The sequence below is a fragment of the Lates calcarifer genome, linkage group LG18, assembly GCF_001640805.2.
Source record: "Lates calcarifer isolate ASB-BC8 linkage group LG18, TLL_Latcal_v3, whole genome shotgun sequence".
In the NCBI taxonomy this organism is placed as follows: domain Eukaryota; kingdom Metazoa; phylum Chordata; class Actinopteri; family Centropomidae; genus Lates; species Lates calcarifer.
In genome coordinates this window covers 7170481-7185040 of record NC_066850.1, presented here as the reverse complement: position 1 = coordinate 7185040, position 14560 = coordinate 7170481, and the positions used below count along the sequence as shown (strand labels likewise).

General features: G+C 42.0%; 1 protein-coding gene across 1 annotated transcript in view; it reads left to right on the top strand.

Moving 5' to 3' along the window:
- The first annotated feature begins 2344 nt into the window (after nucleotides 1–2344).
- tmtc2a (transmembrane O-mannosyltransferase targeting cadherins 2a) overlaps nucleotides 2345–14560 on the top strand; it is a 55584-nt gene continuing 43368 nt past the window's right edge. The window contains exon 1 of the mRNA XM_018670997.2: nucleotides 2345–2952. Coding sequence (XP_018526513.1) covers nucleotides 2870–2952 — 83 coding nt within the window. The 5' untranslated portion in view covers nucleotides 2345–2869. The remainder of the gene's footprint in view (nucleotides 2953–14560) is intronic.

The following is a 14560-nucleotide window of genomic DNA, read 5'->3' as shown; positions in this document are numbered from 1 at the left end:
TTTGTTTTTGCACAGATTAAATGAAACGAAACAAGATTTAATCTGTTAATTCGCAAGCTTTAGAGTCGCTGGTAGGCGGGTTTTGTTACCTCTGGACAGAGCCCAGTTACCTGTTTCTCCCTGTTTCCAATCTGCGCACTGAGCTAAGCTAACTGGCTGCTAATACTCATTTAAACCATGCTGAAGGCCTCGACAGGGAAGAGTTTGGACACATTTCAAGTCAAATATGCGAGCATTAGCTTTGCTGACGGGCAAAACAAAATGTGGTTTAAATGAGAAATCCCATGTGCTTTAAATAATAAGCTCTGTCAATGATTGTCACTTCCTAACACAGAAGAACCCAAATAGGAAATAAAAGAAGAAAATTACATTAATCAAATATGACAAATATTTAGACTTTATTGGTAAAATATAGAGAAAAAAGGGCAAACACTGCACGCATACTTTCCCATTCTACATCATCCTGTCATAGCTCTGAACTTCCACTTTAAGCACTACTTTAACATGCATCTAAAACCAGGAGGAAAGGATGTTTTTATTCAGGGCTATTACCTGTTTACACCTAAAGAGCAAGCAATAGATTCATTATGCTCCTCCACGGTGGGGACGCAGGCAGGTAATCAGTCAGAGGGAGTAAACACGTCTTCTCCTGTAATGTGTTTGTTTTGCCCTGGGCCTGTTTATACTCTCTACAGGAATATTTTTCCTGCTTTTCCTTAGCTAATCCCTTAATCACTTGTGCCGGCTGCTGCAAGACAGAGCGCCCCTTGTCCCCACGGGGCAGAGCGAGGGCACTGCGTTCATCTTGCAGGCTTTGTGTTCGCCTGTGAGTACGGGCTCAGTTTGGGTGACAGCTCTGGCGTGCAGCTAACATAATCTAACAACAAGAGGGGAATATTTTGAGGCCGCCTGACAGATAAATTATCAAAAGGACAGTTTCTTCTTACAACCCAAACACACACTCTCATCTGTCACCTCTCAACACTGATGAATGCTACAGAAGAGGAAGCACCTCAACCAAAGTCTCAGGGACAAAAACACAGCAGCCTTCCTTCCTAAATAGTCCAACAGGTTCCACAAGGTCAAGGTCAAGTCTTGCTCAGAATCAGGGTCACTGTTACAAACAACTCTCTAACCTCAGCCACTAACATTTCGTCACTGTCTCACCCGTCATCAGCCGGTGCCCTTACGCTCTATACATCCTTCTCCAGGCCATCTGTTTTTCTTTCTCTGCTGCTCTGCGCTGGATTTATCCTCTCCGAGCCCCGACTGTGGGACAGGAGTTGGTCCAGCTGGTAGTCAGCAGGGCCAGGCTGCGTGTTTCCAAAACCGACACCCCATACGCATGCTCGCCATAGGGTGAGGCACGGCAGTTCATCAATCACACACCCACTCTCTGGGTTTAGCCTCTCCATGGAGACAGTGGGGGGTCGGTGTACGGCAACTGAATCAATATTTTTAATTTGGGGTTAGAATGAGATAATGTGATACCAACAGCAGCAGCAGCAGCAGCAGCAGCAGCCCAGTCACAGCTGTTCAGTAGGACACCTCAGCATTAAATGTGAACCAAACACCAACCAGACTAACTTGTGGATTTATACGAAGTAAAATATGTAAGTTCTTACATAAGGGCCTGCTTTATAGCTTTATAGCTCAGTGGATATGAGGCAGAAATTACTGTGTGATGTACCCTGTAGATGAATGCTGTATAAGTATCACAGAAAAGTTTCCACACAGGGAAGACATGGAATTTATTTTTATACCACGTCTTTTATTTCACACACTCCTAACTTCTGTCAATTTGTGAGAGGCTAACACCCAAATATGTGCTCTTATATACAAGGTACAATCCAGAGTGGGAAATTGTACATATTATCTCATGTCTCATATGCATGCTGATTCATGGATTGACTATTACTCAACCAAACGAAATACAGCGGTCCTAACCTATGAAACGCTATTTCAGACTTGGTCAAAATTACACCTTCCCTACCAAACATGTTTTAAAATGTCTTTAACCAGTGTTTTATATAAAAATTTGAATGGCACACATTTTTTTGACATATTGTATATTATGTAATATTTTGGTTGAGTTAATGACTTTTTGGGGGTTTGTTCCTCTACTTCAATACTATTCCAATGAACAAGACTTCAAAGGCTAACATGAATTCACCATTGTCTAAAGCACATTTAAGTCCCTGTGTTTATATGTTATACAATTTTTAAAAGCCACATAAAGGTCGCTATAGATTAATTGCTGCCCACAAACAGTGATTTTCTTTTAGGTAAATCATTTCTGCTGCTGCTAATTCAAAATAACATGTTGCCATGGTTACAGTTACAATTTCATGCCTGACTTCCTGCTCACGATGAATCCTCATTCTGGTTCATCAGTAAGCATAAGAGCAGTACTAACTTATTTCCCCAACTCTCTCCACCTCCAGTGCGGACTCCAGTGCGCATGCTCCGCCTCCCTGAAAACCACATGCGTCTCTCCTCTCTCCAGTGCCAAGGCAGAGAAAGAGAGAGAGGGAGAGAGAGAGAGAGAGAGAGAGAGATGCGCACGCCGAGGACGCCGCAGCACAGAAATCACAGCTCCGAGCCAGACCCGGCGATAGCTTCGCATCCCGACACCCCTGACCCGTCCCTCAACACAATGGGTTAAGAGGGAACATGGCAAACTTTGACACACTTTGCATGTCACTGGAAATGCCTTGCGTTGTCTGGAGAGCTGCGCTGCCGAGCGGCTGAATTGAGAGCACAATAACATAAGAGACTTGAAAGAGAGCGAGAGAGAGAGAGAGAGAGGAGGGGACCCGATTCCAGTCATTTCTATCCCAGTTCCTCTCCCCCACTTTGGTTTTGAGAGATGATCACGGAGCTGGTGTGCACCGCCGTGGCAGTGGGTCTCTATCTGAACACGCTGGACGCAGATTTCTGCTACGATGACAGGTAGGTTGTTATGTTTTTTTTTTCCCCCTTCGCCCACGGAGCGCGGCGGTGGCTGCTGCCAACACCATCACCACCCGCTCCTCCACTTGTCATCTCCTCTTGTTACCTCCGTACGGAAGCGGAGAGGTGGGAGGGGGGGGGGCGGGTCGTCGCGCCTGTCCGCTTGTTTGCATGTGCTTTTGTCCGTAGCCTGTAATAAATCACTGCTTATTTGCAGGCTGCAGTCAAAAGGCACAGAGACGGGGAGAAGGAAGGGGAGTGTGCTGAGAGCTGAACGGTACAATTGTCGGAATACAACCAAAACATGCCAGCGGTGGTGTTGTCCTGTAACTTCCTCTGCTGTTGTGCAGCTTATTGAGTTCATGCACAACACTGAATGTCCTACACCGCCCACGTAATAGTCCTTAATAGGCAAAAGATAACCGAATTTAAATGACATAGTTAAAGAATGTCCACATCCACCACGTGGTTCATCTCCACAGCAAAAGAGGTGAAGTTCAACACGTAGTGAGCTGAGATCAGCCGGGGTCCCATCGCCTGCTGCGCACATGAAGTGCATCAGATGTGTCTTTGTGTCGGTGGAGCGCTGTTCTTCCCTGTCATAACAATGCCCCGGTCCTGGGGGAATGCAGATAATTTAAATGAGGAGTTTAATTTTTGCAAACAGCTGAGTAAACATGTCAACACACACACACACACACACACACAGAGAGAAAGCCTCTGCTGCCCTGATGGACAGTGATGTAGTGGAGGAATAGAGGAAAATGAGAAGAAAACATGACTTCCAGCAGTGATCATCAAAAGAGAAACAAACACTTTTTCTGTTTTCAGCTCTGTTTTAATCACTATCTCTTTAAAATATAAGTAAGATTTATAAGGACCAGTGGTTTCCTCCCAACGGGTCCCAAGACAAATCTAAGGGGATCACAAGATGATTTAAAAAAAAAAAAAACAACATACAAGAAAGATTATTTTAATTCTCCATTTACTGTATCTGCTGATTATTTTACCCCTTCATCAATTCATTGTTTAGTTTATAAAATGTCAGAATATGTCCAAACTAGTCTCTCCAGACTCTCGTTTTAGTCCAAAACCTAAAGATGTTCCATTTGCAATGATGAAAACCAGAGAAAAGCAGCATTTGCTCACATCAGAGAAACTGCAGCCAGAGAATATTTCCTATTTTTGCATAAAAATGCAAAAATGACAAAGAAGTTTTTCACATTTTTGGCATTTTCTTGTGAAATATTCCTCACTTTTGACTCACATGGTTTAGATGCCAATTTATTGTTAGATTCCTTTGTATCTCAAGCCTAGAAAAAATGCTGTTAATATTATTACTTTTTTTTTGGTGAGAGGGCCTGCTTTATATCTGTTCTTGTGAGAATAATCACCCTTGCTGTAAATGTTCACTAGTTGCACCACAGCTGTTCATGGACAGGTAGTTCTTCATTGACTCTGGCAGTACTGTATAAGGGCATAAGGGGGTTTGGCTCTGTCAAAACTGATATTAATTGGTCCTCCTTTATCAAGTATTAAATCACAGGGTGAAAACTACTGATATGCAAGGTATGTGGTAGATTTTTCTGCAGATTAAAAGAATGAACAGGCAGTGAGCAGGTCGCCTCCCCTTCATCCACAGCCTCAGTCTGGTAAGCATCTCCAGACACGTAAAGGTCAAAGAACCCCCGCCCTACATTTTAGTTTTCAGCACCAGCGGGGGTCACCAGTGGTGTGCTGTGTGTGAGCAAGACAGAGTGTGTGTGTGGAGGTGAAGGAGGAGGAGGAGAGGTAGTGGAGAAACATTGTGCAGTGGTAGAAATGAGCTTCGTATGCCGTCTCCAGTTACATCACACCTCGCCAAGTATCCCCTCGTAAAGTGCCTGGCGGTTACTCATCCATCAGCCTCGTCCGTACGTGTGACCGTGACACTGTGAGGTTGTCAGAAAGCCCCGCGGTGACAGATTACCCGCGGCGCTGCCCTGCCCGCTCCAGCCCACGCTCGCACTCCATCCCCTCAGTGAAAGTTCAGTATCAGCCAACACTGTGTATCTATCAAAGTCACCATGGTAATTAACACTCTGGGGGGGGGGGGGGCAGGCACTGGCGTTTTGGTTCAGCGCTCTCAGGTGGAGGAGGAGGGTGAATACCAATCAGAGGTCTGACCTTCCACAGTCGTTCATCAAACGACGTCCTCGCTCGGGGTCAAGAGTCGTGTGCTCCCGGTCTCTTCCTCTGGGGATTAGAAGAGAGTTATGAGTGAAAGGTTAAGGCAAGAGAAGGATTGAAGTGGAGGAGAGTTGCAGTAATCATTCTGCTCTGGCGTTGTCTAAAAAGACTGTCTTGGTTGTGGACAAATTCGTTTTGCTACATTTGCCATTTGCTGTGAGCTGAGATGATCTTATCTGACCTTTCACCCTGTAATCAAATTCTTGTTACATGTCACATGCAGCTCTCAAAGTCCTAGACGAGATGGCGAAGCGGATAATTTCTCTAGGTCGGTGCGCTCCAACTTGTGGGGATGTTCTGGCCGCTCTCTGCTTTTTCAATCATGTCAAGTGTTTTTCCTGGGCACTGCTCAGGGCCCGGCCAAGCACTCTCTTGGCCAATGGTAATCCCAATGAAAAGCCTGTGCGTGTGAAATGACTACGTTTTACGGGAGCTGGGAGAAGACTTGAGCCAGGCCATTTTTGATTCTGGGAGGAAAAAAAATCAAGACGTGATGTGCTGGTTTACAGTCAGGCTTTTTCTCGGGTTTAGCCAAATGTAAAGTCACATTTTTGGTAAATCATATACTCACAGTGTTGATATGTTTGTGCAGGCTCTTAGATTGATTGCTGTGGTGCTGTGGTCATAGATTGGAAAATATATTTACCATAACCTCTGAACTCCCCTTTGAATACCCATCATCGAGGCTTCTGACAGGTTTACAAATGAGGCTTTGCACGATGCAGACATTTCAGTGTTGTCGGTTTTTAATAACATCTTCTGACCAATTGACCCAGTAATGGATGTCTTTACTGGGAAGACTAGGCCATTATTCAATAGACACCAAAAGTGAAGCAAGGACAAGAGATAAAAAGGCGACAGTGTGAAACGAAATGCATCCTAAGTGGCTTTCAGCATTCAGAGTCGTGTATCCCGAAACATCTGTGACCCCAATCACGTCACAGTCCCTCTGCGCAACTCAGAAATGCATTATGGTCCCTCGGGGGATTGAAGTGAAAACATCTTCCCTTTTTGTCTCAGACGAGCAAAACAATTTAATCTGTGGGTGAGGTTCTGGTTTTGGAGGAGTTTGGTGAAGCTTGGATTTCACTGACTGGCACATTCCCTTAATAAGCCCCGTGAAATTTAGTTTCATTCCGTATCTGAAACATTATCGTTGTTAAGATGCACGTCCCAAACAAAGATTAAAGCAATTAATGATGCCACACAAATAACACAGTGGTGACAGAGTAGTGACTCAAGAGATGTGTGTGCCACATTGAAGCAGAGGATCGTAGGATCTATTGGTTGCAACATCTGTTACTTCTCTGCCTTGGTTTCTGAGGTTAACCCATAAATGCATCAATATGGGAGTGTCTTAAAGAAGTGCCCTTTCATCATAGTTCAAACTGTAGCGCTTTGAATTGAAGTGCTAATCTATTGCCTTTATGTATGTTGGTGGTGCACATTGTTTAACTCTCTGCAACACAACTATATATGACTATAAATATAAACAATATCTCTCAGAAACTCTCCAGAGAGCATAAAAGAAATTTATGTATATGTATTTAGCAAGTATGTGTAAGTAGGCTCAGTTAATAAGGAGCACTGTTGTGTCAGGAATGCTCATATGCTTGTATCAACAGCAGCTGAGATAAGAGAGGCAGTAAATTTAATTCTTAATAAATTCATAAATCAGAAGGTCAGTTTTCATTGTTGTTTCTGGTTGTTTCTTTGCTACTGGCTTCTAACTTAGATTTATTGTACCTTGACCTATGTTTTTGTTACATTACTAATCATTCATCATAAAAATTTAAAATATTAACAGTGAAATGAATGAGAATTATCACAGTAAGTCTTATACAGCATCTCTCTGCTCATTTTTCTGGACTATAACTTTACTGTTTTGGTTCAGTCTCTCAACTATCATCAGTGTTTTTAGCTAAAAAGCTCTGATAAACCCACTGTACGCTACCTTCCCAGCTTCAGTCCTCACATGGAAAAAGTTAGCAACTAGCTGGTGAACAAAATGGAGCATTTAGCAGCTACAGAGATAGATTTCCCCCAGGAGCTGAGTAAAATGGGATGCTAAAACAAGGCTAAAAGAAAGGGTAAGATTGGACTGTGATTAATGCTACTGTTTCTATGTGTCTGCTGGATTTGTGAACAGTTAACTTAGTAATATGTTCACCAAATGAATGTAATGCTGTATTTACCACTTGTTTTCACTGCCTTCAAGCAGGTAAAATGTACTTAATATAGGTTTAACATGCTGAAATAGACTAATCCTGGTTGCACAAGAGGATATAGCTTAAGGTATTTAATGACCATCAGGAGCTAGCTTAGTGCTAACACACAAAACTCTTGTCCTCACAATGTTCTCTGAACAAAACCAGGTGAGTCCTGTCTGTAGGCTTATAGTAGCTAGCTAAAAACTTAAAAAGACACAATAAGATTCACTCTGAGAAGGTTTGTTCCTCCCATTTTTTGCAGGCTAGCTACCTTCCCTGCATCGAGCTAACAATTCCTGGACCAGTCTGTCTACTGAACAGAGTCAGTATTTGATGCCAACTCTCCATCCAACCGCTGATAAGACAGGAAACAAGCCAGCCCCCCAAAATGTCGAAGTAAGAGAGGGTTAAATGAATTAGCAATGCAGTTAGCGTACTCAGTTTTAAATTGTAATCTTTTACACTAGTCATTACTGTAACTAATGCACTGCTGCTTCTTAACTGACCAGGACAGCGTTACATGACATTTTCATTTAAAAGAAATTGAAGCATAGTTGTAATGTTACATTTCTTAGCTTAGCAAACATACTTGGTGTATTTGATGCTTGTGTTTGATCATGTTCCATCAAAAGCACACATGTCACCTCTGAGTCAGCTCTGTCACTGATTATAGCTCATCATTGTTATCTATTATGGGTTGACGCTCCCAAGGCTCACTGTGATAGGTTTCGGCCCTCTCTAGTAAATGTTGCCAGGAATTCCTGTGCCTCTAGTGGAATAATTATCTAAAACATGTGCCCTAGTTGTGTTGAGGCTGTTTAAGTTACATTATGTGCTTGGAGCAGATAAATATTGAGGGAAGAAGTAGGCTAATGAAATGAGTGAGAAAAATGTATTTGACTGAGTTGTGTGTGCAGTAAGTAATACGGTTGAAGTGAAAAAGCTTGTGCCTGTCAGGAGGAATTTTCACTGTAAGCGTTTTGGAAATTAGTAACATTGCCTACAGACAAGCAGAAAGTTAAAATGAACAATGTGGTGAGGATAACTGATGAAAAAAGTGTTTATGAATGGTAATTTTAGATGGTTTTGAGGCAAGAGGTTTTTAACCAGGTTTGCATACAAAGAGGATTATGTGTTTTCGAGGAGAAACAGGCAAACCTCATGAAAAGTGTGGTTTGGTAATGAAAAAAGGCTCTTCTGGTGATGTCGCCATTGTATGCACTTGTATGTATTTAACCATTAACATATGTTTTTACCCACTGGCTATAAAAAAGAGTGTTGCCATTGATGTCTTGTTTTTGTAGCCCATAGCTTCCTTAGATTTGGTGGTGGAGCCTCAGACTACCATTCAAACAATAGGAGGGCAGGAGCAAAGAGTCTCATCTTGATCACTAGCAGATTTAATTCACGTAAGCACTTAGTGGTCAACTCTGCAGATGTTGTGGCTTTGAAACTGCTTTGAAAGCCACAAATGAAAGCTTGAGGAACCAGTATGCTGAATGGGGTGAATTAGAATTTCTCTTTGGGTTTATAATGGTGCCTGATTCAGTGTTTAAGGAAAGGAATGGAAGTGGTTGTGCTGAAGACAGAGGATGAAATGCTAAAGCCTATCTTCTTGCGCTGGGATTTGCTCCAGCTTTTACAATCCTTAAAGGGGCAGGAAAAACAGTCCTCTGGCAAACAGAACTGCTTGTATGGCTTGTTCTTCATAATGAAAGGGTAGTGAGGCATGTACAAGCTTTTATCAGAAACATTTTATGAAAGGTATTTTTACTTAATAACATGCCAAAGAAGGTATCCTCCCACCCAGGCTACCTGCCAGTGATGCAGAAGCTAGGGCTAGGGGCCCTAATTTTGAAGAAGGCATCTTCTTCACAAGCAGTTTTGAATCTTTCAGCAAAGGGTTAGAGTTACGAGGTTACTCTAGACAAAAAAACCCTGATTTTGAATGCTTAGTGTTAGTCAAGCAAAGACTGTTATCTATCTATGTTACATGACATACTTAATAAATTCAAAACGTCACAGAACTCTTGCCTCGGGACCCTCTACACAGACATTGTTTACTTTTACGTTGTCCTTCCTTGTCCCATTGGGTCCCAGCGAAGCATGAGGCTGGTTGAGGCTGTTGCTAACCCATTGGCTGGCCCTTACGCCTCACAGGCCGCAGTCGACCCGCCCGTCTGCCAAGACATGACCGCCAAACCTCAGTCCCACGACCCTCCCTGTATATGCACCATATGTGGATCCCAAAACACTGGTATCCATGGACAACAAGTTTGCCAGCGCCCTTTAAGATGCACATGCCAAAGCTGTACATTTGTCATGTAACACCCATACTAGATTTGGGAGGATGAAATCCACAGAACTGTGGATTAGAGTGGTGAACACTCACAAGTTTCTTATCTGGCATGTGTGTTCATCATTCTCTTCTCTGAGATCCTTCATAACTGTGTTCAGCAGCATGGGCTTAAATTACTACCACAGCGCACTAAACTCACTTTGTAAGCAAAGCTCCTTTTTGTGGCGTTGGATTACACTTAGAAGCTGGCATCCACTTTCCCTCTTTAAACTCCAAGGTGGACTTCTGAGACAACTTAGAGCAGTTGGGGCGTAATACAAAACCAAACCCAAGCTGGGGATCACACGAATCCCAAGCAGTTACCCTTTCTACCTTTTGTAATCAATAGCCATTGAGTATCATCTTTCAGTGACTGTTAAGTTTTTTTTTTTTTTGTCTATAGCCCAGAACAGCTGTCAGGAGAGAAAATCAACATGTTTTTTTGCTACACTTGACAAAGCACTCATATTTCACTACAGCTGGCATCAGCTCTGACTGTGAAAACCACTCCAAAGTGACTTCTGACTTTTATCAGGCCGTTCCTGAGAATCTGGAGGGGTCTGTTTGTGCATGAGGAGGTGTTTGTGTTTTTCATGTGCACTGACAGACTTTCCCTGGTGATGGTGAAGCTGTCAGTAGTTGCTGGTGTAAATGATCACGTTGATGGAGCAGGCTCGGCTTTTATGCCTGTGCTTTGTACAATCTTTGAGCTGTGCATGCACGTTTTTTTAGTTAGGTGTTGCTAGGTGGAAGCTGAAAGGGTTTGAAGTGGTCTAGGCAACATCTGACATGAGATTTTGATGTGTTTGCTCAGACTGAATAAATAGTTTAGCACTTTGAGAAATAAGCTTATTTAGCTTTAGAGAGGCAGTTGGTAGGCTAACTATGGAACAAGAGCCAGGACGTGATTTTAAGCTTATTTTAGCACACAGACCAGAAGCAGGGGGAAATAGTGACAAGCACTGTCATCACTGTAACTTTATTAGCAACCAGCCTAGACTCCAGACTCCAGCAAATCACTGGTTGTAAAGAAATAGTAACAGCATGCATTGCAACTCTCTGTTAAACCACAACTTGTAATTTTTATATTTTTTTGTGTACAGATTAAACAGTCAAGAATTTGTTGGTTAGTGGGTCCTGATAAGTGTATTTTTGAACTTCATACAGAGCCAGGCTAGCTGTCTCCCCCTGGCTTAAGTCATTATGCTAAGCTAAAGCTAAAGTTTTTTACAGCTCAGTATTTGTATGAGTGAAACAAAACAAAACAAGACATAATGTGTTTATTAATGTTAAGTGCTTGCAGTCTTTATGCTAAGCTAAGTTGGTTGTAACTTTATATTACTATACAAACATGAGAGCGGTTTCCATCTTCTCAATGAACAAAAAAAAAAAAAAAAAAACATGTCACAAAATATTGAACAATTCTTTTAATTTTTCAAATGCTTACCATACTAAAAGTACTGCAAATTAAGACATCAGCAAAAAATATGCAGATAATGGCTGTTTGAGCTCTGCAAACATTTTAAGCCAACTGCTTGATTGTCACCTGAGGTATTAACTTATTCCACAAGCCTCATGCTTTTAGATGAGTTGGAATAAGTTGCTCCTGAAGATAAAATGAGAAATAAATGTTCTTGCACTGCCAAATTATCCTTCAGTTTGATAAATACTTAAAATATGACAAGGTAAAAATCATTCTGCTGTGCAAGCTGTGATAAAATTCCCATTTGTCTCAGCATGGGATACTGAGGCTCTGCTGTACCTTAATTATAATTCTAAGTGCCAAGCACTTCACAAAACCAATAGAGATTCATTAGCTCAGCAACCTTGGCCCTGAACCCTAGCTGAGCACTGCACACACTATTTCCGTCTTCATGCATGGCTACTCTAGCTAACTCTTATAAAAAATACTAATATGCATTAGGCTTTCTGGGTCAGAACTGGGCCAACTGTAGAGTGCCCCATGTGTGGGGGGAAAATCAGTTTGTGCTTCTCACCTCATAAAAACCTGAGAGGGGAAGATTCAGAGAGTTGGTGTGAGGGCTTGAGGGATTTAAGATTCAGCAGAGATCAGATGACAGCCCCGCTAGCTTTACTCAAGGGTACAGTTATAGTGTTTGCTATTGTGATGTAGGAGGAGTGAAGTAATTGTACTGGAAGCTTTGTCACTCAAGTGTGCTACAGTTGATATTTGTTTGCCTTCAGTGTCTTTGATATCAGACATTCTCTGAAGGAATTTGCTGAAACAGAACCTGTGGGTTGCATCAGAAGAGCACAATGAGGGATTTTAGATGGGCATAATTCAGTCAATTCAACAATTAGAATCTTTATTTGTACTATACATGTAAAAAATGTCTCAAGTTTTAATTACCTACGTAGCATAAATTCCTCGTCATCTGCCCAAATTTGCTCTTTCTGCATTTATAAATATTTAGATGCCATATACTATGTTCATATTTCATTCCCATCCACTTGATTTACTCTGCTGAGGGGAGATAGCCTTTCTCCTTTTCCTGTTTCCTCCTGATAAGCGCCTAAAAGCGGAGAACCACACTAGATAATGCAGATAGAGGAAGTGTGGAAGTCTCAGTGCAGCCGTGTTGTTTAGAGGTTTATGCATTGTGGCACAATGGAAGGCTATTTAGAGGAGTGATGACACAAGTTGTATTATGAATGGTGATTATTATAGATGGACTGAAATAGAAAGAACTGGCAAATGCAGTTGAAAAAAATGTAGCTTTGTTCAGAAAGGGGGGAATCTGCATGGCTTGAAGCTAAGCTGTACTGAGTTGGAAAGTGGATCCTGTTTAACCATATAGCCAGTTTTTGGTTCTGTGGTACATTATTTCCTGCCCAATCGAGACACCAATTCATTCAGGTTTGGCTCAGTTGGAAGGTCATTATTCTGTGTTCACAACCATAAAGCACTTCATCCTTCAAGTTAACTATCCTCCTTAATTATCCAGGCAGGGTCAGGAAACGTTTAAGCCAATTTTCTCATTTTGATGCACTGCCCTTTTAAGCACTGTTCAATACTCCAAACTCCTCATTTCTGCTCAGCTAGTCTCGCGATGGGCCGAGTGGATTGGGTTTGGAGATTGCTGGAGATAAGGTGAACCACTGTTTAAGTAAACATGGCACCTCTGACTGCAAGCAACCCAGGCTGGAAAGCAGCTTTGATAAATGGGAGAAATCTGCATTTGATAATGGCTGTTTTCCCGCCTCAGTCAGCCCAAGATAAACCAGCCACCGTATTTATCTTTCTACGGAATGTAATTTGTTTCTCACCATCATTTTGATATTCATGGATCAATGGCCATGGGAAATGGTATGGCTCTACTGCTTTCATGAAGAGCTATGACAACACTGATTTATTTTTGATGCATTTTGTGGGGAATCTACCTCACCACACAGTTTTATCTCCTTCACAGTTTACCCTTTCAATTTATTGTTTTAATCTTTAATATGGTGGACTGTACTGAAGGTCACTGAATTATACATGTTTTTCTTTTGATAAGAACATGACCAGTTTTTATGAGCTCTGTGGTGCATTTTCCCTTTCATTTTGATAAGAAACATGCAGCAGGGAGCTTGGACTATGTCTTTACTTTGATTGGTTGCTCCTAACCTAAAAGAAATTCAGTAGCCAAGGCAATCAGTTATTCTTTTTCATGTGAGACAGAACTAAGGAAACATCCAAAAGGTGCTGTCCTGTTGTAGATTTGTATCTTTGCTCTGAGACATGGCGAGCACACAGATTAGAGGTCACCACCGAGCGGCCGCAGTGCCAGCTCATCCACCACACTGGCTGCGTTTCATCAAAAAATCCACACAGACATTTTCTTCCCCCCTGAAGGCTCGCTCATTACCGTGATACCACATCCAGTCCATCCATTACTGAGGCGGCTGAAGACGACAATTTAATCTACACTCGGTGGCCTTGCTGTGTTTTTTTTTTCTTTTCTCGCTGCTATGACCAGCAGCATCTACTCACTGATAGCGTTATCAGCAGAAGAAACGCACCATGTGACATCCCTGTTGCAGACAGGAGAGATGCTTGTCCGGAAAATGAAATGACCCATCCTCCTGCACTCTTTCTCTCTGTTACAGACAGACGTGAAGATGCATGCTATGATTTGTGTTGAGTGAAAAGGCTTCCTAGTGTGTTTGCTCATAGTCATTTGTTTTGCAGCCGTTGAGAAGGTAAAGGAAAAGGTCGATATTTTTAGAAAGCACTTACTTCCTTGCAGGGAGATGAGAGGATTGATACCACTCTCACTATCTGCACGGTAAATATGAGCCTTCCACCAGTAGCCAAATAATTTAGCTTAACATATAGACTTGTGGATTAAACTGTACTACATGTTAATCAGTGATCTTTAGAGGTGCTGGTAGACAGATTTTGCTAACTTGGTATTGAACTGTTTCTTTAAGCAAGGCTTCATGTTCCTTTTTAACTGTGGAAACGAGGGAAGCGTTCAGTTCCTTTCCATCAATACTTTCTATAGCTGTGATTTATATGTTTGTACTGAATAACAAAAAGAGCAACTTGGCCACAAACACTTGTAACCCAGTCCTCCATGCAAATGTCATGACGTTGTGGCATGACATCATGTCTGCCTGTCCCTCCAGTCCATCTCAGAGGGGAATATGGTACTTTTATGATGTTACACGATGCGTTTTATGGTTTCATAATGGAGTTTCCTGCTGCATTTTAAACAGGGCCGTATATTTTGGAACCCATGCTGATAGTTTGACAAACTTGGATTACATTAAACCTCCTGTGGGGAAATGCATTTTACATATTTTATTGTTCCATTGGATTCTGTTG